The 25,223-nt window shown below is 38.2% G+C and overlaps 2 protein-coding genes across 4 annotated transcripts in view; one reads left to right on the top strand and one right to left on the bottom strand.

The window, feature by feature from the left end:
* LOC310892160 (tumor necrosis factor receptor superfamily member EDAR-like) overlaps nucleotides 1-25,223 on the top strand; it is a 461,331-nt gene that overhangs the window by 72,949 nt on the left and 363,159 nt on the right. The window lies entirely within an intron of this gene.
* Nucleotides 5,824-25,223, bottom strand: part of LOC310892156 (E3 SUMO-protein ligase RanBP2-like) — a 39,771-nt gene continuing 20,371 nt past the window's right edge. Inside the window, exons 21-29 of one of the 3 annotated variants that reach the window (XM_083819534.1) lie at nucleotides 23,176-23,340; nucleotides 22,215-22,319; nucleotides 21,244-21,308; nucleotides 20,251-20,368; nucleotides 19,561-19,659; nucleotides 19,268-19,407; nucleotides 17,430-17,703; nucleotides 16,961-17,286; nucleotides 14,991-15,581 (exon numbers count right to left, since the gene is read on the bottom strand). In XM_083819534.1, coding sequence (XP_083675660.1) covers nucleotides 15,276-15,581; nucleotides 16,961-17,286; nucleotides 17,430-17,703; nucleotides 19,268-19,407; nucleotides 19,561-19,659; nucleotides 20,251-20,368; nucleotides 21,244-21,308; nucleotides 22,215-22,319; nucleotides 23,176-23,340 — 1,598 coding nt within the window. In that variant the 3' untranslated portion in view covers nucleotides 14,991-15,275. Of the gene's footprint in view, nucleotides 6,007-6,976; nucleotides 7,162-8,496; nucleotides 8,566-8,789; nucleotides 8,919-14,990; nucleotides 15,582-16,960; nucleotides 17,287-17,429; nucleotides 17,704-19,267; nucleotides 19,408-19,560; nucleotides 19,660-20,250; nucleotides 20,369-21,243; nucleotides 21,309-22,214; nucleotides 22,320-23,175; nucleotides 23,341-25,223 lie in introns of those variants that run through there. The other 2 variants (XM_083819535.1, XM_083819536.1) reach the window with 2 other exon arrangements.

The following is a 25,223-nucleotide window of genomic DNA, read 5'->3' as shown; positions in this document are numbered from 1 at the left end:
AAAGAGAAGGACAAAGATTTTACTGAGACTAGGAAGCAGATGATTTTCATCAGACTCAAGAGCATCAGAACTGCAATTCACTGAAGGAGCAATGGTCAAAAGAGTTTACGTAGCAATTTGCCTGTCAGCATTTAGGTCAGATTTAAGTCAAGTGAGAAGAAAACTTTAACTCTGTATTATTGTGAACCACTGTCTCAGCGTGTCTTTAAGAACAGAGAAAATATTCCTTTAATTAACACTTTCAAAAATAACTGAAGATACTGAGTAATCATGGAATTAGAAATACACATACTACTTTTTATTTAATAGAATCAGCAGAGCAATTCAGCACAGGGTGGCTTTCATTATAAAATACTTTCTCTCTATCCAATCTCAGTTTGCTTCAAAGGATATGGTTAGTCTTTCCTAAAATCACCTGTTGCTACAGGGTCAGAGGACTAACTCTAATTTCTTTAATACTGGAAAAGATCTGAGAGACTAAATTTCACGTGCTAGAAAATGAAGCAGAAAGTAATTACAACCATTCACACAATTCTTGTCTTACAGAAACAAAATCAGCAATTTTGCAAACAACTTGTTCAAACGTTTAAAATTGTTGACTGTAACTTCTAAAGCTACTAATAACAGGAAATAATTAATCTTGCCTGTTTTTTTAGGGAATCATTCTCATCCATCACAGACTTAAATGATGACTTCAGTTTACTATTTTCCTCAGCCACTCCTCTCAAGGTTTCTTTCATTCGGTTCATTTCGGTACCAGGTTGCTATAGAAATATCAAATGTTAAAGCATGATTAACAAGAGCGTATTTTAGAAATAATTCTCAACTAAGTTCCATTTTCCTGTTAAAATAACAGGACAAACTTCCAAAGATCAAATTTGTAATTCTGCATGGTCCAATCTGCACATACAACCAGTAGTGAAGAAAGCAACATCCACACCACGTAGTAAGAAGAAATAGAAAGAAAATGGGAGCCACGGCGTACAGCCTATGGATCTTATTTTTTTCCAGAAAATACCTAGATCTTCTCAATTGTACATTCCTCAGTTAAGTCACATGTGGGAAAGAACTGTGAATGAAAACAAATGTCAAAGCTTTTGTTTACACTTAGCTTTTCTTCTTAGCATCCATTTTAACCACAAACATGCCCAATTCTCTCTTTCTTGAATCTTTCAAATATTCTAACCATTCACTGATGATAGTTAAGACGCTTTAGTTCACCTGTACTTAAACACCTGTCCTGCAATGTCCAGGAATGTATCCAATACTTGTTACATTTCATTGAATTGGAAAAAAAAAAAAAACCCTTGTGAAACTCAACATAGTTATCTTTTAATATAATATTTTATAACATAATTTAATAATATAATTTAATACCAGGACATACCATTAAATTATAAGCAAAAACAGACAAAAAACAGCAACAAAGGAAAACTGAAATGACAATTACTTGTAACAGTCAAAAACCTGTGCGTCTTGAAAAAGAAACCAAGGAATGTGTCTTTTCTCCCCCTCACTGGAAATTTGTAATATAATTAAATATATGCCAGCAGATTCTGAAAAAAAAAACCAACACTGAGGCTTTGAAGCTGAGTATAAAACAAATGTTTTCAGAAAATAACGTTCCTTTTCTCAGAAACTGTGAGAATCTTCTATGTGAAAATAGCGCCTTGTTCAGAAGTGCTGTCTTTTGCACTAACAATTCAGCCATCCGCTACATTTTCTTAAGCCTCGCTCTCAGACTGTTATCATGCTGCAAAAAGGACTTTAGTGGTAAATATAGAAACGATCTCATCAACAAAGAAAAATGCTACAGATAGGCTCCAAGCGGACTGCTCAACTACTTCCATTGAAAAGGCCGAACCTTTAGAGTTAACCAAGCCTAGGAAAGGCTTGCTCAGCTTGGGATGGAGCAGGAGCAAGGTGGCTTGAAACTGACCATAAACTTTCAAAACAGTCAGGGACAGCAGAATTACAAGTGAAAGGTTTTGCGAGAAAAAATTTGAATCAAGATTCTCAATTTCTCCAAACTACATTACACAATGCTTTATAAGGCTTGCATAACTATAACAGAAGAAGGTACCTGTAAGAAGAAACCTTACCTTTAAATTATCTAACTGAGCTTGCATGCTTTTTGCTCGATCATCTAACTTCTTGTTCTGTTCGTTCGCGTCACTTAACTGAAAGAATCAAAAACCATTCAAATAGCTGTAGATTCAAAACTCACTTTTTGACTTAACCATCACACTGAAATCATTTGATGTGATTGCTAAATGATTAAAAGTTCAATTTTTTTCTTCTCAGCATGGACAGTGATAGAAACAAAATCACTGTCCACTTCCTCAACAAATCACGGGATGGCCGAGGTGGGAAGGGACCTCTGGAGACCATCTGGTCCAACCATCTTGTTTAAACGGGGCCACCCAGAGCAGGCTGCCCAGGACCACGTCCAGGCAGCTTGTGAAGATCTTCAAGGACGGGGACTCCTCAACCTCTCCAGGCAACCTCTGCCTGGATAAATAAAATAGTCGTGGCTCTTTGTTGACTTGCGGCCCAACCTTTCCGCTTACAGGGGAAGAATAAGCACAATACCTCTTTAGGGATATAGGCACTACGTATTTGATTACTTCTCATTAAGAAATGACACAAAAAATGGAGTGCCTGTTTCAAGAATGGTCTAATGGCCTTGGAAATAGAGAGGGTGAAAGTTTTCTTCTCGAAAGAATGACACTGTTACTGACCATGCTCTGTGAGAAAAGAATACGAGGCAAACTATAACCTCCATTTAAATATAAGTAACGTACTCTATGGATACAACAAACATCCCGATCATCATGTAAGTCCTCTGTGAATACTTCAGTTTGCACAAAAGAGAAGGACAAAGATTTTACTGAGACTAGGAAGCAGATGATTTTCATCAGACTCAAGAGCATCAGAACTGCAATTCACTGAAGGAGCAATGGTCAAAAGAGTTTACGTAGCAATTTGCCTGTCAGCATTTAGGTCAGATTTAAGTCAAGTGAGAAGAAAACTTTAACTCTGTATTATTGTGAACCACTGTCTCAGCGTGTCTTTAAGAACAGAGAAAATATTCCTTTAATTAACACTTTCAAAAATAACTGAAGATACTGAGTAATCATGGAATTAGAAATACACATACTACTTTTTATTTAATAGAATCAGCAGAGCAATTCAGCACAGGGTGGCTTCCATTATAAAATACTTTCTCTCTATCCAATCTCAGTTTGCTTCAAAGGATATGGTTAGTCTTTCCTAAAATCACCTGTTGCTACAGGGTCAGGGGACTAACTCTAATTTCTTTAATACTGGAAAAGATCTGAGAGACTAAATTTCACGTGCTAGAAAATGAAGCAGAAAGTAATTACAACCATTCACACAATTCTTGTCTTACAGAAACAAAATCAGCAATTTTGCAAACAACTTGTTCAAACGTTTAAAATTGTTGACTGTAACTTCTAAAGCTACTAATAACAGGAAATAATTAATCTTGCCTGTTTTTTTAGGGAATCATTCTCATCCATCACAGACTTAAATGATGACTTCAGTCTACTATTTTCCTCAGCCACTCCTCTCAAGGTTTCTTTCATTCGGTTCATTTCGGTATCATGTTGCTATAGAAATATCAAATGTTAAAGCATGATTAACAAGAGCGTATTTTAGAAATAATTCTCAACTAAGTTCCATTTTACTGTTAAAATAATAGGACAAACTTCCAAAGATCAAATTTGTAATTCTGCATGGTCCAATCTGCACATACAACCAGTAGTGAAGAAAGCAACATCCACACCACGTAGTAAGAAGAAACAGAAAGAAAAATGGGAGCCATAGGGCTTGCATATTCGGGGTTTTGACGATAATTTCACAGTGCTTCAGGGATTTGGCAATAATTGCACAGGCCACTGGGTTGCTGTAGGTGGTGCCAGGATGTCTAAACCATCCAATTCCATTATTAAATCGGGTACCATCCATATCATAATCAACTGTATCACTTCATTCCTGCCAAATGTTTGTCTAGTCTGTTCTGAAGACCTGCAAATACTGGAAGCACCAGTCTTACTGACCTCTCTGACCCAGTGGTTGACTGCTTTTGTTTTAATCTAGTTTTTCCTCATACTTACCCTGCCACTACTTCTATCACAGACATGGAAAAAAAAAAGATTACTTTCTTTCTCTTTGTGGCAGCCTTTTATGTAGCCAAAGATTGGCATGTTCACGTGTCCCTGCATTTGTTCATCACCCTGCATGTGTACAGATGATATTTCTGTTCAAATGCAATACTGCACACTCTTGCCTCTGAAGCATTGCGCTTTTCTCAGACCTACTACCTCTTCAATTTGTCAAGATCAATTTTAATCCTAACCTTCTTTTTCAGCATGCTTGAAATTCTCCCTCGCTTGCTATTCGCTTCAAGTTTAACAAGCGTGCTCTTTCTCACCATCACACTTCTCACTGAAAACACCCAATACTGGACCCAAAAGAGACTATTCCAGAATCTACTATGTACATTCCTTCAGCTGTGAAACACTGTCTCACTACACCTTACCACCAACCTTATTTCAGCTGTCATACTTTTCTAATATGATTATGAAAACGCCACGTAAAACTGTACCAGAAACAATACAGCAAAGTCTAGACATACATATAACTAGTACTCCTCTACTAGCCATGCCTGTTACCTTGTCCTAATGGAAATCACACTGATTTGACAATTTAGGATTAACACAAGCTCGTTGCCATTTACTGCAGTGTTTTTGGCATGGCACTTCGCATGGTTTGTTCATAGCTTGCCAGGACATATATTTATTTATTTAGCTGAGAACCAACATTAAGTTGATGGCTGTGTAACTCTTTCCCATTTGAAAAGAACGGCATCAGATTTTTCTAGTTGACTCCACTTGACCTCCACAAGTTTTTACAGATAACCACTAACTGCTCCTGGCTTTTCAACACTTCTCTAACCTGTGTGACACTTTTAAAGCCACTTGTGTTTTTTCTAAAGACATCTTTAAAATCACTTTTACGGATTTGAACCATCTATCTTAACACATTCCTTCCCTATTGAAAGTTGAGGTCCTGCTCCCCTGACACCTTTCTCCCTTTTTTTCCTGTATCTACATACTCCCTCAATGGCTTGTGGGAAAGGTTCATATGCACACCTCAAAGGAATTTATATTCTGATCTTATGGTTTAGACGCAGAGTACATATATTAAAGCACTTCTCTTGGCAACCTTCAGAATAACAACCAAAACTTTTTACAAGAGCTACATTCAATAGCAAGTCCCTGCAAGAACGGTGTCAATAATTACCTCCTCTTACACCAAAATCATACCATTTCATTTCTTGCCACAGCCCCCACGTTCGGTTGAACTTCGAGTGTTTTTTTTTTCCAGAAATACTCTTTGCAATTTATTATGTCATAAAATCTCAATGTGTCTTAAAGCCTTCCCAAGAAAATCTACTTCAGAAAGAGCTGATGCAAATATAATCATTTAAGTTACATACAATTAGAGATTCATCACAATTTTTTTCTCTAATAAAGGTCATATAATTTTTGCAGATTTAGAAACAAATTATCTTAATTTCCAGATTTTAACAGGAAAATGTACCTACACATCCCACAATTAAATGCACCATTTTGAACTGGAAACCACACCAAACACCCTAACAACAGTTTGTTACTTTTTATTCTCCATCTTTCATTTTGGGGTTTCAAACGCTTTAAAGAAATAAGCATTATATCCAGCAAACACGTGATGACTTAAGAAAACTACAAGCAAGTTAAAATATATGGGGAGCAATAAGAATCATTACATAAGTTATTGTACCTTATTTATAATTCCAAATCTTGCCTGAACTTCTTTCTCAGCATGTTTTATTGCAGCCAAAGCTGCTTCACGTCTGTCAAGCAATGTTTCTCGCTGAACTAGAAAATATTCTCGTCTCTGAAGTTCCAGTGCATATTGCTCCTGTGCTGAACGCTCTCTCTATGCCAAGGAAAAAAAATGTTGAAACGGCTTCAAAACATATGAAATTATCGATTTATAGTGAACTAGAATTCTTTCCTCTGCAGATATGCTTAGGTTTTGTTTTTAATTGTAGTGTTACACAATAGCTGACTAATTATAAGTATCTTAATGGCCATCTACATTCAGCTTCCTCAAACGCTAACACAAACTACTTTGATTTGTGGCAGGACTGCTTGGCCTTCCAAAATACAAAATTCAACTCTGCATGGCTGTTCGAGCAATAGCTTAGACAACTAAAAGTAGGATTTTGCTTCCAAAACTTTTGGATAATGCTATTATCTGTAAGACAAAAAATAGTCCAGTGCCCTAAACACTAGATTACTATATTGTTTCTTCAGTTAGTGGGAAGCACCCCCAGGAAAGTGGTGAGAAAAAAGATACACACAATTGTTTTGATCTCGTATGGTACAAAAGACAGTCCCAGCAGGAAATCTAGCAAAAGCACAGAAGCTGTTACAGAATAAAACCAATGCAGGCTTGGGAACTCTTTAGTTAGTGGCCCAAGCCTGCTGGTGGATAAACTGTTGGGAGTCATCAGCAGCAGAAAAGGAAAGGCAGAAGGGATGGTCTTCACAGAAGGTCAAGAGGGCAAGCACTCTTGAATGCCCAGAGTGAAGAGAATAGTTTCAGGTGCTGTCAGGAGAAGCAGTGGTTGCAGGTGTTTCTCTCCATGCCCACACTGCATCACAAAACACAACTCTTGGAGTAATAGCACTGCATTCAAACTCCCTGAAGCAGAGCAAATATCTGATCTGATCTAACCCCTACCCAAGTCAGGGCATCATTATCAAATCAGTGAACTAATTTAGGGGAAGAGGTGGATGATGACAGTGATATAGTTAGTAATTTCTGAATTCTCTGTCAAAAGTCAGAATCTTTGTAACATTACTGAGCATTACAAAATGTCTGAGGCCATTACAGTTCCTACCTGGAACTCCTGATAGGTGACACACAATTCGTTATAAATTTGACTGATGTGAGGTAGTATTAGGTCTTGCCTATTGAATTCTTGAGCTTCAGTTCCACTCTCAGTCTTCCCTACCAAACCACCAGTAATATTCTGTTCACCATTTTCTTGTGCACTTTCAGCCAAAGAGGATGGTAAGGTGTTATCTACAGAGAGAGAAAGAACACACTTTACATTAAAAATATCGTCTTAAATAAATAAAGACTGCTGATCCAAAACAGTGAACATGTATTTTAAGCATTTACAGTGACCAGTATAGAGCAAGAAATATTGAAATGAAAAATCTCCTAAAGAATTAAGGAGAAATGCTCAAAGTTTTGTTCCATGACTTTTTTTTGACTCAATCTATGCACAGACTGAAACATGATGTAGCCAAAGTTTCCTTTTTGTTATGGCTTCAGGAAAGTGATTAACTGCTGACTAGACCCTGACCTAAGCCAATTAGGCCAGTCAATTGATTTAAGCTAACTGAATGGGACTTAAAAAACTACTGGACATGGCATGAGAAATTGCTAGACAAAGAATCACAAGATGGTTTGGGTTGGAAGGGACCTTAACCACCACCCAGTTCCAAACCCCCTGCCATGGGCAGGGACACCTCCCACCAGACCAGGTTGCTCAAAGCCCCACCCAGCCTGGCCTTAAACACTTCCGGGGATGGGGCACCCACAGCTTCTCTGAGAAACCTATGCCAGTGCCTCACCATCCTCTGAGTCAAGAATTTCTTCTGTATGTCTAATCTAAACCTACCCTCTTACAGTTTAAAGCCATTCCCCTAGATTTCACAAACAGTTAAATAACCAAAATTGTCAGATAACTGAAGGGAAGTATTGGGATCTTCTAGGGAATGAAATGTTGTAAGCCCAACTGCATACTGGTACCACATAAGGCAAAGATTACTTCGGTGATGATAGCAGAAATAGAAATTTGGGTACAAAAAAAATCAGAAACATCCAGACACAATCCTGGGCAACTGTGTCTAGGATGCTTGAGCAGTTTGGACAAGGTGACCTCTTGTTTGGACAAGGTGACCTCTTGTTTGGACAAGGTGACCTCTTGTTTGGACAAGGTGACCTCTTGTTTGGACAAGGTGACCTCTTGTTTGGACAAGATGACCTCTTGAGGTCCCTTTCAATCTCAACCTTTCTGTGATTCTGTGAAAACTCAGGGCAATGGGGAAAAAGTAGTTAAGGATAGGTTGTGGATGGCAGGCAACTGAGGAAGAGAAAAGGGCAGACAACCAGAAGCAGCATCAAGAAAAAGGAAAAAGGTTAACAGATAAGAAATGATGTAATCAGGGCTAAGGGGTGGTACACCACCACAAGAGACAGTCCTATGGTTTATGGCCCAAGAAAAATTACACTAATTAACATAATACGCAAAATTTACATATCTAAACTATATGCAGAAGTTTGGTGCACAAAGGTATTTTGTATGAAGCAGAAGTCCTGTTCAATATCTGTCTCAGAGGCTTAACTTACCGACTAAGTTGAAAGCCAAGTTTCCGGAGTATTTGGACGCCTGATACGCAAACAAGTCTGAAGCAGTGCCTAAACAAAGTGAGAAGATTTGGTTTTCTATCAAACAGGATGGGAAAGTCAAATGTTTTTCTAGTCCTTTAGGGAAAACATTTCTAATGTCATGTAGTCAACAAGAATAAACTGCAGAAGTCTCTACAATATTCTTCCCTTCCCGTATATTTAAAGTTTGCACATCACTTCTCAGAATGACAGTAATTATATTGAAAAAAAAAGACATCTCAAGCCTGCAATACATGAACATTGCCTGTGCTGGAATCTGGCTCTTCAGCTGACCGCACGTGCGCTATAGCCTCATCAGCTGATTCAGTTGGTTCTCCTTTAGTTGTAGGCACTATATCAGTAGAACTGGTGACGTCATTCTCCTGAGATTAATAAGGAGTAAAGCAATAAAAAAAAAATAAGCAAGAAGGAGCCTAATATTCAAACCACTTTAAGTCAGGACAGTAAGGACAGTCATAATGAAGAACTCTCCCCCCCCCCCCACAGTGCTATCAGTTTCTTTAACTACAACAGCAGTACTGAAGATGCCACGAAATAGGCACCATATTAAGTTCCCTGACTCCCACTCCGCTACAGCCCTTCTAATGCTTCAGAACTGCTCATTACTCCGTTCAACGGATATTTTCAGGAAACTCTGGACAAAAACAAGCTGTGCATCTATGCAACTATGCCTCCTAGAGACAACATAGGTGGCAACAAATTCTACTGAAATTAAGGTGGGTTCAATCTGGAAACAACTAGAAACCAGGGGCCCACACTAGATGAAATTAAAGATGGCCACCTCAATTCGCATTAAAAAAAAGTTGTAAACAGCTAGGGAAAAAAATTGTTATTGGAAGCTTTCTGACAGTTTTCTTAATTTCTTTCCTGACGCTTACCACACATTGGACACTAACTTTACAAGAGACCCAAGTACCTCTGAAGCAGTATGCTTCCACAAAGATGCAATTTCTCTTTGAAATCTCTCTGAAATCAATTAATTCTTGCATACATGTTCAGAGGGACATTACTAGCCAAAGCTGTTTATATTAGGAAAACAGCTGCACCTCCTTTCTCTCCCCGAGAAACTTCAGATCTGAACCTCAGTTCCAGTGTCAAAGACTTGAGGCACAGTCAGAGGATTCAAATAACTTTTCCCCAATACATGTTTTATTCCCCACAAAGCGAAAAGTATCAGGTCTTACGAGTGTGAAAATACTTCTACAAATTCAATGACAAAAAGTTGTATAGAAATTTAGTTCATACTTCAGTGTTTTCAATTTTAATTTCTGTCTGAGAGTCTTCTGGATTATCACCCTTAGTATTACCACTAGCACCAGACACAGATGGAGAAGGAACCATCAGAGTTTCTCCTTTAGCCTTCTCCTCAGGAGCTGTTTTCTTTTCCTGAGCAGTAACACATTCTCCTTCAGTTTTCAAGTCAGTTTTGCCTGTGATGTCTCCTGCAAAGAATAAAAATTAATAGAAAAGAGCTGGTAAGGCAGCTGACTACTGAGGTAATTTTGGGCAACTATGTTATCAAATAACACCGTGATACACGGGAGAACGTAAAGTACGACTTCAGGAACTTTTCAAATAGCATCATTATTGAAAGAGCGGAAGGGTAATTCCGCTCAGGGTGGCTAAAGAATTGTCATTTTGCAATACCTGGTTTTCTATTGCTATCAGAGTTTCCATGCAACGATGTGAAGTTCAATCTTGCAACTGCCACTACTGCTAGCTTCCTTCAACATTTACTTATATTTCTGATAGCCCAATATCTACCACCTCTTTCTAGCACATAGAACCACACATCCTCAAAAAACAGACCTCCTTTGTTACAGTATCTATCCAGATACCCACTTATGCAACACTAAAGTTAGAGGCACTTCCAAAATAACCATTAGCATGAAAGCAAGCAAATTCTGTCTTCTGCACTTGTATTATTACTCTTATTATTAGGGTTAGTTGGCTGTCTGTCTCCACTTCCATACCCACTTTCAAGGGAATTTAGCAAGTATTCTTCTAAGGCTAAAACTTTCCATAAGAGACACAGCTACACTGATTCACAGTCTGCTCCAGTCGTGGCAGCACTTTCAAACATTTGCAGTGAATTAATGGTAGCTGGTCATCTTCACGATGTTTAGACTTCCCTGAGTTAGCTGAACAACAGCTCACCCCTTCTCTCCACCCGCGGCCAGTTTTCAATACTTAAACTGACAAATGACATCTGATTTACAGACTTATAATACCTGTTAATGCAGCTAGCTACTTAAAAAAAAAACAAACCAGTTTTTTCATTTATATTATAGAATCATCTGGCAATCAATTGCATAAGCGTTTAATATTTCTTTTTAAAACGTATGTTATAATTGCATTAAGTATGTCTGGACCTCCTAAACATTCTAAAGGAACAAAACATATTAAAGGAAAGGTTAAACCTCTATGTTAAAAGTATATTTTAACTGATTATTATATTTCTAAACTGAACAGAAATGCATTTAATAGAAACTAATAAAATTGCGTGTTGTACTTTGCACAATATTTGAAACTCAGTATTTATTACCTGTTTCCACACACATACCTGTATTTTGAAATGCATCAGTTCCAGAACAATTAATGGTCTTGTCTTCTATTCCTAGACCTCTTCCACTTCCAGTGAATTCTGACTTTGAATAATCAAAACATTTGGATAAAGACATAGCTGTCTTTTCCAGTAAGCTGCCTATGTCATCTGCAGAATATATAAAATAACAATAATTATATTTTGCATTTGAGAAGCTGACATTGAGAAATCATCAAGGACTTATTAGAAATGCTTGTCACGTAGTCACGTATATTACAGGAATCAAAAAATGCTGAAATGATCTGACAAATGAATAAATTATTGTAATAGCTTAAACCGATGGAAGTATTATTTAGTTTTCAGACCAAATTTGTCTTTCTGAAGTTTCACAGCTTGCCTTCATATACTAATTTATCTGTAAGTGAAGTCTAATAATACACTGTTTTTCCCTGCTGTCCATATGCAGTAGCAACACGCATTTCCCAAGAAACCCAAAGACATTCTAAATTTTAGATACATATCTTTAAATTAAAGTCAAATGTATGCAATATGAGAAGGACTGCTACCAACTACTTCAAGCAAGACTTAAACACAGAAAGGCCGGGAGACATTTCTTCAAGCATTCTTTGTGTTCCTCATGCAGTAGTTAATATTCCCAAGCTGGCTCCCAAATATCAGAAATCCCCGTTCAAGAGTGTCTACTTATTTAAAATGAAAAAATAAAAGTACTTAAAATAAACTTAGGAATAATACAGTTTTAGTGCGCATTTATCTCGAAAAAGACATCCAAGCACCATTGTTTGGTATTACCATCGTATATTTTGGAGCCTTCACCTTGATATTTCTTTTGCGTTGGTCCTGAAAGGTTATCGTACAAGAAAGCACAAAGACATTTAGCATAACCAGGATTTTCAGTGACAATGTATGTCACGACTTGCTTATTTAGCAGCTAAAATGCCTTGTTACAGAACTCTTATTATAAATTGTACCACTGAAAATGGAAGTGTTTTTTTTTTTTTTCTGCAGCATATACATGTCAATGACAACCATTCATATAAACATCATAGAATATCCGAGTTGGTAGGGACCAAGAAGGATCATCGAGTCCAACTTCTAAAGAAGCAAATGTATTCCTCACAGACTGATAAGGCAATACTGATAGTGTTACATGTAAAAACATTTGAGATACCATCAGATACAGTGATGAGGGTGACACAAAATAAGGGCATAAAAACAGAATTAGATAATCATGTAAACAGCTCCATCTATCCTCACATCTAGGCTTTTCATATCAATGTTTCTAGCTCTACTTTTTCCTTTTAACTTGTAGTCACATACTGAAAAAAAAAAGAATGACAGAAGGGTTCGGAGGTTGGACTCGATGATCTTGAGGTCTCTTCCAACCTAGAAATCTGTGATACTGTTAGATTATATGCAAAATCAGTTAAGCATACATTAGAAGAGATCAGACTTGAAGCAGTTTTCATCATCTTAGTTGTATTTCACTGCCTCTCTCTGCTATCCTTTAAAAGCAATTAACTACAATATTTTCTTAAATACTGCTTTATAACAAAGTAACAAAAAGCTTTGGAGAAACCAATCTAGCATTTTCTCTCATGCAAGCCTTACACTTTAAAGTCTCAGCAATAGCTTTCTAAAGATCAGTTTTGAAAACTACTTGTTGTTCCAGAAAGACAATTCTGTAACTTAAAGGAGAATGTTTCTCAGGAAGAACACAGCATCAACAGCACCACCAAATGCTACCTGAGTTCTATTAAAAGGAAACAGGACAAGTTGTTCTGGAGGAAGTAAGGCCAGATACATCCAGATTTTAGCTGTTAAAGAACAGAAATCTTCACCTCACGTTTGGGAGGGCTCCCGATCCTAGACAGCAATCATTAAAATGGCAAGATACTGAGGAGGTTCGACTTTTCAGAAAAAAAAAATCTGAATTCATTTAATGATTCCCAGGACCCATCTGAACCCCCAACCCAACTATGTGTCTAGCCCAAATCCAGCTTGCTGTCTCTCTCAATCTCTGATTGCTTGTGGGTGTTTTTACAAGATACAACTTCCCTCGCAGCACGAGTTTGGATGCTTACTGTCTGTCTATCCTCTGAGCACACTGCAAGCATTTGACCCATGGAACACCAGTGCAAGAGAACAACCCTAACACTTGTCTCAGATAAAAGACAAAATTAAAGTGTCTTCCTATAGAGTGTCAAAGGCTTTTGAAACACAAACATGGGAGGGGTCTTTGTTGCTAGACTATGGACAGATCAATTTCCTAATCCACCATGCAGAGCCATAAATGCTTGTGTCAGTACTAATGGAAACTGAAGAATCATAATCCACTTCATTTATTCATACTGGTGCAATGGACCTTGCCTTCTCTGGTGCTTTACATTAACATGTAACATTGCAAGGGAAATGATAGCCATCGTAAATTGGTCTGGTCCCTGTGGCAGTCTCTTATGAACTACGGGCTTGATTCTTTGCTTGGCTAGATATGAAAGTTTCCTGCTCCTTGAAAAAGCCTGACCACTAGGCTTCAGGAAAACTCACTAACACTGCCAGCACGTTTTAACGGCAGCAATTGCTGTAGCAGCAGGAGATAGGAAAGAAATGAGTTATGCATATGCTTCATACATGACTTAAAACTTCTAAGACGATCCAAGTGTTACTACACCCAACCGGCAGATGAGTTTTATGAGTTTTAAGCAAAAACGAAGCACCAAGCCGCTCAGGCTGCATTTTGGGGATGCTTACAACCTGGGACGGCAGATTGCTGGGGAAAGAACAAGTTCAGACCAGGATGAGACCCCAGGGTTCTGGATCCCACCCGCCCGTTCCACCACGCGGCTCCACGGCGGCCGCAGCCCCTCGGGGCAGGCAGAGGACCGGCTTCCCGCTGCCTTTTCCCCCGGCCCTCTCAACGCCCGCCCCGGATCCCCGGGCCTCGCCACGGCTGCGCCCGCCCTCACTGCGGCCCTGCGCGCAGGCGCAGGAGGCGGCGCTGGCGGCGCCCGTTGGGGCCGGGGCCGCTGGGCTGAGGGGCCGCGGCGGGCGGAGCGTGGTTAAGGGGAACAACGCCGACTCCTCCTCCCGTTTTGTGGAACTGAAACACGGGAGAGCACAGGAGCGGCTTACTGTTGGGTTACAGCTCAATATAATGGAAACACGGGTCAAGTTTGTGCGCTAGGGGCTTACAGTGTAATGCTTATGTAAGCAGCATTCCCTCGAGAGGCTGAGGGAAGGGTTACTCTCGCTTTCCTCAGAAAAAAAGCATGACAGAAATATGTAGTGTCTATTATCATCTCTAACTTATATACAAATGGTTATTTTGAAAAAATACTGACAGTCCTGGCGCTGAGATGTAAGGTGGAAGTTAAAATAACTTACCCATGCACATTCACCCCTCTATACCACAGCTTTCCAGATAACACTCAAGTAGACAGTTGTCACTAAATGTTACCAGCCACTTTAACATACCAGATACAAAAAAAATGTGTGGGTCTGGAAGGTAATTTCCCAAGCAAGTATGAACTAAATCCTGTGTCCAAGACTGCGCATAAGAACTGCTCTTTACCTTTCAAAATACTCAAGTGCCAAAGAGCCTGCAGACAGCACAAATAGCATCCACCTGACCAGCACCTGACCAGCTGCCTCAGCTTGCTCACTGCTCATCAAAACGAGCATGCTTCATGAACATGCTGCAGTGAGCTTCATGAGCTCACTGCTCACAAAGTTTCGAAGGCCTTCACTTTACTGACCATCAATTAGCACAGATAGATTATCAACATCAATTAGCATGCAATTAGCATGTTCAAAATAAGTATGCAACACATTATGCAAATTGCTTTTCAACAAGCCAAAGTGAAGACAATAGTTATTTTAACAAGACTAAGATTTAATTTTTAAAATTTGACATTCAATACAAATATGTCATGATAACACAAATACACCCAAAATATGCCAGTGTCTGAACTTATTTAACATGCAAAAAAATCAATTAGAACACAAAAAACAACCATAAGCTGTAATTTTACATTTATACATCAGAAGTGTCCTTTTTAGAGAAGCGTCCTTTTTAGAGAAGCTGAAATAATTAATCAATAACATCTAAATACTAATTTATACTGCTAGAACATCTGTATACTCAAAAGCCAGAATTCTATATTTGCCCACAGTCTGTAATGACAACTCTTCCACTTACTAACCCTTTGGGAGAACCAAAGGATTCGATCTTTTTCACAACATCCATTCCATCTTTCACAAAACCAAACACCACATGTTTAAAGTCCAAGTGTTCTGCTTTTTTGAGAGTTATGAAGAACTGAGAGTTATTTGTATCCCGACCCCTATTTGCCATTGACAGCAATCCAGGACCAGTGTGCTTCACCTCAAAGTTCTCATCTTCAAATGTATCTCCATAAATTGACCGTCCACCTGTTCCATCATGGTTAGTTATATCACCTCTCTTAAAAAAAAAAGGCACAGCATTTATTCAAATCCCAAAACACCAACCAATAGCACAGTTACATTCTCTTCCAAAATAGAAGAGTTTCCATTCAAAAAACACAGGTAAAACCTCATTCTTAGTTATCACAAGTACCATATTTACTTGTATATAAGGCTTTCCAGCTTCAGCAGCTTTGCTCATGGTAAAAAAGCATTACTGGGATGTTTCTCATTTATTCTGAACACAGCATTTTATCTTCCTGTTCCACATGGCAACTACTCTAAGCTGGTCATTTCCACTGTCTGCTTCCTGCTTCACTCGGCCCTTACAACTGGCAACCACAATTCTCTCTATTCTCAGTCCCTGCAGGCACGAAACTGACCACCCAAAAAAGGTCATGTTACCACTGATCAGTACTTTCCTGTTTCTGTGCAGAAAGTTTAAAGAAAAGAACAATAAAGGTCATACTTCAGATTCAGTTAATACCCAATCAAGACTGGAGAGTTTTTTACTCTGATGACAAGCCATTCGTATATTACTATCCATTTCTGAATGTGGAAAAGATTGTGCCCTGTCTTGAGGGATGTAGCGTTATGCAAAAGCACTATTGTAGCATGTAAGGAATTTGGATTATTTTACCTGTTTTAAGCCATTATACCTCATATTGAATATTTGGAAGAATTTTTGGAGTGAAGGGAAGGTATACGTGAGCAGATATCAATCTCCTAAACCTTCAGAAATTATGGAGAACTTGCTAGTGCTACTAAATGCACACAAAGATTTAACAGCAATGCTGCTCACATCGGGATTCACGAGCAATGCAGGAGGATATACTCAGTTTTCATTAAGAGTTTTTAGGACAAAGCCACTGCATGATACGAGAAATAGAAGACCTTTTTAGACTGAAATTGGAGTATCTAAAATATATGGAATATTGATTTTGCAGTGCAGGTCATCTGAAATATAAAGTGTTCTTCAAAAGGTGGAAAGTAAGTGTTCTTAGCAGGTGAGCATATGGAAGCTCCTCTCTTTGGAAAGAGACGGCTCTGAATGTTCGTTTTGGGAAGCCTTACTTTCCTTGCTGCTTCTGTTCAGCAACAGGCCCCTTGTCTGTGGGAAGAAGAAATCTCTATCTCCATTATTTCTTCTACACTAAAATGGCAGCACTAATCAACACTAAAGCATCAGGCAGCTGGCAAACACAGTTAAAGAGCATTCAGCTTAGGGCAGTACATGCTGCTTACACCATTGCTCATCTCCTTGCAGGGAAAGGAGAAGAGTATCTTGGACTCTAGATTTGTGCTGCCACCGAGCATGTGCTATCCTGTGATTTTTGTAGTGGCACTGTTAGACCAGATGGGTTTCGTTCCCTCAAGAAGTCTTCACGTTATGCCTACCTGACACACAAAGTCAGAAACTATTCTGTGAAATTTGGTGTTCTTAAATCCAAATCCTCTCTCTCCTGTGCACAGGGCCCTGAAATTTTCAGCTGTTTGAGGGACAATATTTGAAAACAGCTCCATGGTTACACGTCCTAAAGGTTTGTCATCAGCAGAAACTTCAAAATAAACAATGGGGTTGGTGTCCTTTGACAGTCCTGCTGGCAGTCCCTTCTTCAGTTTTGACAAGCTTTGCTGGCAGTCTTCAAATATCTTCTTGAAAGTAGCAGCCATTTCTTGACTTTTAAACCTCACTGCAAGTTGTTCTACTTTTATTTCTCCATCTGAAAATAAATCCAAGAACAGGTTTCTTTAGCTCTAATTCCAAATAGTCAGATACAAGTAGCTTTTGTTTGGTATAGTCTCCTCAGAAAAAAGCCACACAAAGATCTTTTAAAAAAGTGAAAAAAACACCAAAACAACCCACCTGCATAATCCGTGGCTGTCCAAATTAAAGCATTGTTTGATGTATCTGAAGGTACTAAATTCATTTCTTTGGTGATAACATGGTTTGCACACACTTTAAGAACTTGTTCCCTTCTCATTAGGACTCTGTAACATTTCTTCTGTGTATGGAAGAGGATCTTTATCTCTCCAACACCACGCTCCTTCCACTGAGTAGCATCTCTATCCCATCTATAAAGTTTGGCTCTCTCTTTGAAAAGAATTTCTTCATCTTCTTCTCCTGATTTTACTTCCACCTAGAACACAGCACAGTAGAGTACCTATGATTTCCCAGAACTGCTGCCACCAGCAGGATTACATCTTACACACTTATTATGATTCTGACATATTACAATGGGAAATTATTCCATGTTTTCCTTTCTTGAATGGTTTTGTGCCAACAGCTCTACAGACCTTCATCATACACTGAAATAAAACGCCTGAGCTTTTCAGAATTTAGGAGCCCAATGAGCCCCAGTGTTTGAAATGAATTCTAGCACTGCAACACTACTTCCCTGTGCTGCACGAGGTTTTACCTTTTGTGTGCATTTTTCTTTTTTAAGAAAGCTACCAATTGTTCTGGCATGTTCCCCCGGAAAATTTCATATGTGCCGACTGATGTGCACACTGAGAAGTGAGAATATAGTGCTATTAGCATTCCAGGTGTTACCTTTTCAAGATTGTTAAAGAACTTAACATTTGCATCTGAACAGAATAAATATCAACTGTGAATAGTAAATTGAGGGCTGACAGCTGTATCTCCTTGTCACTTTATGTATGCATATTACCTGTCTCTAACATTCTTTAGTTAAGACATCTTCCAAAGATATGGAAGACTTGAGAGAACTGGAGAAATAAGTGACAGAGAAGCTTTTCTGAAGGGAGAAGTGACATTGAAGGAGAAATGAAACATCAAGTAAGGCAAGAAAGAAAACAACAAGAGTCCTAATATAACAAACAGATGAGGAAAGGCACACAATTTTTTTTAAGAAGGAAGGAAGGCACGTTACAAACTACGTCAGATTAGCTGTTCAAATTATAGGATACTAAATATTGTTTATTTGTGCTGTGGCAGTCTTCTTTAATAATTACACCGATCTGGAATTAAATTTTATTCTTTATAGAAAGACAAGCTATAACCATCTCGAACTTTTTACATCTTGTTATACACACTAAGGCTAAATACCAAATCCAGACACAAGCAACTGCATTAAGCCTCAAGAAGTTACAGAAGGCTACCTTAAGTTAAGCTTTACTGAAGTTTAAGGCTTTACTTCTTGAAAAACTATTTCTTTTTGAATTAAAAATAGTTTCCTTAGCCTTGTGCAGTTAATTGTGCTAGACCTTTAATGCTCAGTGATTCTAGAAGCCTCTCACCTAGCTTAGAGCAAAAATTTCAAATTGGGTGGCTTTCAGAGAACTGAATCTACAAGTCATCAATAAAAAATCCTAACTGAGTTGCATTAGCAGTGACAATTGTTCAAGCCCCCCCAACACACCTTGTTTTTCAAATATGCTATAATAAATCAAATTTACCTTTTAGAAGTTACTTGTACAAATTTTCATGATCTACACTGAGTCAAGATATAACAACCTGAAATTTTGTATCATTAACTGATGCACCAGATACTTTCCCCCAGCGAGAAGTTGTACCACCAGAATTTCAAACAGCAGGAGATTCTACACAGGCAGCACAAGAAAAAAGGACCGAAGCACAACAGACAGAAAGCATAAGAAGTCAAGGAAAGCATTTATAAAAATTTTCTTTGTTAGCAGATATGCTTATCTTAATGTTCTTTTATATTCTGGAAGTTTCTTTACCTCTGGTAAGGAAACAATGGGCTCAAAGTGGATATCATCATTATGTACGACTTCATCACCGCTATCATCTTCATCTGCTTTGCTGGTTGTCTGTGCTCCAAATACGGTTGCTCCAGTATTTGCCCACTTGAAATCTTTATCTACAGTTAAGAGACTTGCATTTTAAACATTTTGCTGAGAAGTAAAGTTACACAAATTTACGTAACTTGACAATATGCGGAAGCTTGGTGCACAAAGGTATTTTGTATGAAGCAGAAGTCCTGTTCAGTATCTGTCTCAGATGCTTAACTCACCTTTTGACCCAAAAGCAAAGTCTCCAGAGTTTCTGGAAGCCAGATCTGCAAATGACAATTCTGAGGTATTGCTGAATCCAAATGAGATGGTTTTGTCTTCTATCAAACAAGATGGGAAAGTCAAATGCTTTTCTAATCCTTTAGGGAAAACATTTCCAATGTCATGTAGTCAACAAGAATAAACTGGAGAAGTCTCTACAATATTCTTCCCTTCCCATAAATTTAAAGTTTACTGTCATTCTGAGAAGTGATGTGCAATTATATTTAAAAAGAAGAGATCTCAAGACCTAGTTCAGTTCAGCATGCCACTTCTGTGCAGATCCACAGAGCTTTAATAAGTACTCACATGGCATTTAACAATAAACCAACAGCATTGCTCTGGAGCAGTCTCATTTGACCATATAAGAATTTGAAACACTGAAATACTTTCATTCCCCTTCATGTTTTCACTAGATTGGTACTCACGCTTCAAATTCAATATCGGTACTACATCTGTTCAATGCAACAGCTAGATTAGATAAACTGTTCTACAGGAAAAGCATACTTAAGCTCCTAAAAAGACAACAATATACGTACCCCTGACTTTACCTTGTGTTGACTCTGAAGAATCTGAATTACTTTCTTTTTTAGTTGTCAGGTTTACAGGTTTGTCATCACCTACTGATAAAGCCTGCAATACATTAACATTACCTGTGCTGGAATCTGGCTCTTCAGCTGACCGCACGTGCGCTATAGCCTCATCAGCTGATTCAGTTGGTTCTCCTTTAGTTGTAGGCACTATATCAGTAGAACTGGTGACATCATTCTCCTGAGATTAATAAGGAGTAAAGCAATAAAAAAAATAAGCAAGAAGGAGCCTAATATTCAAACCACTTTAAGTCAGGACAGTAAGGACAGTCATAATGAAGAACTTCCCCCCCCCCCACAGTGCTATCAGTTTCTTTAACTACAACAGCAGTACTGAAGACGCCACGAAATAGGCACCATATTAAGTTCCCTGACTCCCACTCCGCTACAGCCCTTCTAATGCTTCAGAACTGCTCATTACTCCGTTCAACGGATATTTTCAGGAAACTCTGGACAAAAACAAGCTGTGCATCTATGCAACTATGCCTCCTAGAGACAACATAGGTGGCAACAAATTCTACTGAAATTAAGGTGGGTTCAATCTGGAAACAACTAGAAACCAGGGGCCCACACTAGATGAAATTAAAGATGGCCACCTCAATTCGCATTAAAAAAAAGTTGTAAACAGCTAGGGAAAAAAATTGTTATTGGAAGCTTTCTGACAGTTTAATTTCTTTCCTGACGCTTACCACACATTGGACACTAACTTTACAAGAGACCCAAGTACCTCTGAAGCAGTATGCTTCCACAAAGATGCAATTTCTCTTTGAAATCTCTCTGAAATCAATTAATTCTTGCATACATGTTCAGAGGGACATTACTAGCCAAAGCTGTTTATATTAGGAAAACAGCTGCACCTCCTTTCTCTCCCTGAGAAACTTCAGATCTGAACCTCAGTTCCAGTGTCAAAGACTTGAGGCACAGTCAGAGGATTCAAATAACTTTTCCCCAATACATGTTTTATTCCCCACAAAGCGAAAAGTATCAGGTCTTACGAGTGTGAAAATACTTCTACAAATTCAATGACAAAAAGTTGTATAGAGATTTAGTTCATACTTTAGCGTTTTCAGCAGTAACACATTCTCCTTCAGTTTTCAAGTCAGTTTTGCCTGTGATGTCTCCTGCAAAGAATAAAAATTAATAGAAAAGAGCTGGTAAGGCAGCTGACTACTGAGGTAATTTTGGGCAACTATGTTATCAAATAACACCGTGATACACGGGAGAACGTAAAGTACGACTTCAGGAACTTTTCAAATAGCATCATTATTGAAAGAGCGGAAGGGTAATTCCGCTCAGGGTGGCTAAAGAATTGTCATTTTGCAATACCTGGTTTTCTATTGCTATCAGAGAGTTTCCAAGCAACAATGTGAAGTTCAATCTTGCAACTGCCACTACTGCTAGCTTCCTTCAACATTTACTTATATTTCTGATAGCCCAATATCTACCACCTCTTTCTAGCACATAGAACCACACATCCTCAAAAAACAGACCTCCTTTGTTACAGTATCTATCCAGATACCCACTTATGCAACACTAAAGTTAGAGGCACTTCCAAAATAACCATTAGCATGAAAACAAGCAAATTATCTTCTGCACTTGTATTATTACTACAGAGACCAAGTACTTTTTTCCTTATTGAACAGCATTAACTCACATGCTTATAATCTAAGTCTACTATCAGCAGAATTAAACATTCAGAGCTGTAGACAAGTTGTTTTTTTTTTCTTTTGGTCTTTCAAAGGCATCTTGCAAAGCTCAGCTCTTCGTATTCAGAAGAAAGGCAGGAGTTTCCAGGTAAGAAGACAGTTTGATGTTCTTGTTTAAAGGCCCTCTAAAATGTTCTTTTCATTCAGGTACCACTTACTGATAACAATTCAACATACTGAGGTTAAAGATGCATTTTAAGCTGCAGCTTTTCTGATTCCAGTGCAAGTGTTCCTAAAACTATCTCAGGAAAAATCAAATTAACCTCAGAGCCCGGGTGTCCTCTAGATTTAGAGCTTAAATCTCAGTATAAAAAAAGTTACCTGTTGTGTTTTCAGGCATATCTTTTGCAGAACCCTGCAATTTCCTTTTCTTTTCTTGATAGAGTCTTCCATTAAGGTTCTTAACAGCTGTTTCATAGTCTTCATCTTAAGTATAGGAAACAAATGTAAGTTCTCAGGCATCGTCCAAGTACAGAGAAGTCTGTTAAGCCCTTCAGACTCACAAGCCTAGCAAGCACACACAACTTCTGCTAATGTTTAAGTTTCACTCACCAGCAAGTAAGCCTTCACTTCCTATTTTGCATGTGTGTGCTTTGGTGCACTCTTGACTCTTTTTCAGTCTAGATGTGTGGCATGGGTTTCATGCTTTCAGAAAATCTATTTCTTATTAATTTTATTAAGAGTACCACTAAACACAATTGGGAAGGGAGATGGAAGATCTTTTGTATAAAATCAAGCAAGCCTAGATCTTTGTGGGAGGCTGCTCATCATCTCTTATTTCCTGTTCAGTGAAACGCTTCAGAACTGCAATTTAACCAATTGCTACTGAGTAAGTTAAGAGGAATTTAGTTGTATACAACTAGAGTTGATGTAAAATATTCAGTTTCTCTGTTAAGAATTTGCTTTAGAATAAAGAGAAACCAGTCTACCATTTATGGAACCTGAGCATTTTTATTTTTGATAAAGGCTGCCTACCACTTGACTCTCAAAATACTTAGAGATACGCCTCTTGCTCGAATATTTATGTAGTCTTACCTAACCAACTACATTAGCAATGAGTCAGAGCACCCATATAGCACCAATGCAAATTCCTTTTTGTCATTCCTGGCCCTCCCTTGTTCTGTCCTGAAGACTCAAATGTACATCTTTGGCACAAACGAAGATAACACAAACATTACCGCCCATCAGTCCAAACTAGTATTAGAGCGTCTATTGGTTTTAATAGTATTATACCCTTTCCCAACAAAAAGGCAACACAAAGATCAATTTTGACACTCCTTACCATCATCCTCCTCACTCACGTATCCAGGCTTATTCTTATAGCAGAAGAATGTTGAAGGTAGTTTAAGAAAGCCAGCAAGAGCTCTCTGCTCAGGGGTAGGTGTTAACTCGTAAACAATTATAACCTCATCAGTTGGAAGATCATCTTCTGGCACTGTCTTCTCAGCTTTGTACAGAAAATGAACAAAGCATTAAAACTAAATTAGTTTAGAACAGGCAGCAACATTAGTCCAACACTGCCATTATTACAGAGCTGACTTAATTCTTAGGTGGTTAGAAACATACATATTCGGAGCCTACATATTTTTATTCAACCACAGGAAACAACAGTTAAAGTTACAGAATGCTAGGACAAAGCATGCTAGAACTTAATAATTTCTGAACTGCATGCCGAACTACGACCTGTTCTATTGCCTTTGAAATTCAAGCCTCAGATCAGTATCAAACCTGCATTTTTATATTGTTAGAAGGATTATTTATGTCCTTACACCAAAGGAAATAAGATTATGGAAAAAGAGCCATATAGGTGTCATCCAGAGAGGTGGAGAGGAAAAATGCAGGACTGAAAAAGAAAACGTAAAGCCACCTACAGCAACATGTACTATTGAATTGCTTCAAGTGTTTGAAGTTCCAGAAAATATTAAATAGCAACTGAGCAGGACTTATTTCAAATTAGTTAATAAAAAGCTCAAATTTCCCATAAGTAATCTCAACTTAATTACCATAGCAGCTGCTGCTGAAACTTTTAGTGTTTTAAGAGTAATCTCATAGCTTCACGTTACTGGAATAACAAAATACTGCTATCAGCGTAAAGTTTAACTAGCTTTCCCAGCAAGGACAAATACTATTGCTGATTTTATTATACAATTTCTTCTGCTCTCTCCTTCAACATCAAATTGCCTATTCCACTTTCACTGAATAAACACTAATAATCGAAGGTTAAAGCTAATAATCTCACATCTTTATGCATAATAGAATAGAAGCAAAGAGGAAGGATGCATCAGTTTAAGGGTCACATGTGGAGTTCCTTTCACTTGTTTTTGTTTAGAGGGGTAATTTACAAAGTAAAGGCTTAAGAGAAACACATTGGTTAACTATTAATAAGAATTACCCCATAAGCACATCAATATCCATATATCATCTGTTTCCAAGAATCATTTGATTGCTTTAATAAGTCAGCCCACTTGATAACACAATAACATACTGCACTAGAGGTCTGCACTAAGATAGTCAGCAGAATTTGAAGTGGGCTCTCAAAAGCTCACTGTTCTTTTCATAATAAAATATTCGCCAGCTTTGTGGCACAACGTAGTCAAGGTGGAACCTAAAGCTTCAGCTAGGAATTAATCAGTTCCTGAGGAACACTGATTTTCCTGCTCAAGCATTTTGACATTCATTTCTGCAAAAAGAGACAGGGAGAGAAGATAAATTTAGTGTTCCTAGACATGCCCCGATACTCTGGCACAACTGACATATTAAAATAAAGCTGCTTTTTAAAAGTAGCTTTCCCATTTGTATCTTCCAGCAGAGTAAAAGCAACCTAAGTAGTACTAGAATAAAAGCAGCATTCGAAGTTCTAAGCCCCAGTTCAATTATAAGTGCTTTTGCAGTGTTGCCTGCTCCACATTTGTCCCAGCTGATTAACTTCTAATCAAGGGGAGTCAATCACTTCAGGTTCCTAATATAGCATAGAGAGAAGCTCAAACTCATAGCCAGCAGTCTTATCTCAATAGCTCTTCTGAGCCTGTATAAAGTAAATGCAGTACTGTGTTACAAAGGTAGGCAGGTATGCTGCCTGCTAGCACATGCTTTATTCATTCAGATTAGTTAAGCAAGTGTCTCACTTTGGTTGAGTAAATATAAAAACTGAATAAAACAAACGTCAAGAAGTCAGTTCAGATCAATACACAGGTAAAGTTCTTCACACGTTGATCAAACACTGATTACAATCCCAGCAATCCAAACATCCACTTGAAGTGACAGAACACTTGAGCAACAGAAAGGATTACAATGTGCATTTGCCCTCAGAATATGAAGACTGAGCGAGAT

This window comes from Anser anser (genome assembly GCF_964211835.1).
Source record: "Anser anser genome assembly, chromosome: 1".
In the NCBI taxonomy this organism is placed as follows: Eukaryota; Metazoa; Chordata; class Aves; order Anseriformes; family Anatidae; genus Anser; species Anser anser.
The sequence above is the reverse complement of the archived record's forward strand: the minus strand, read 5'-3'. Positions and strand labels throughout refer to the sequence as shown.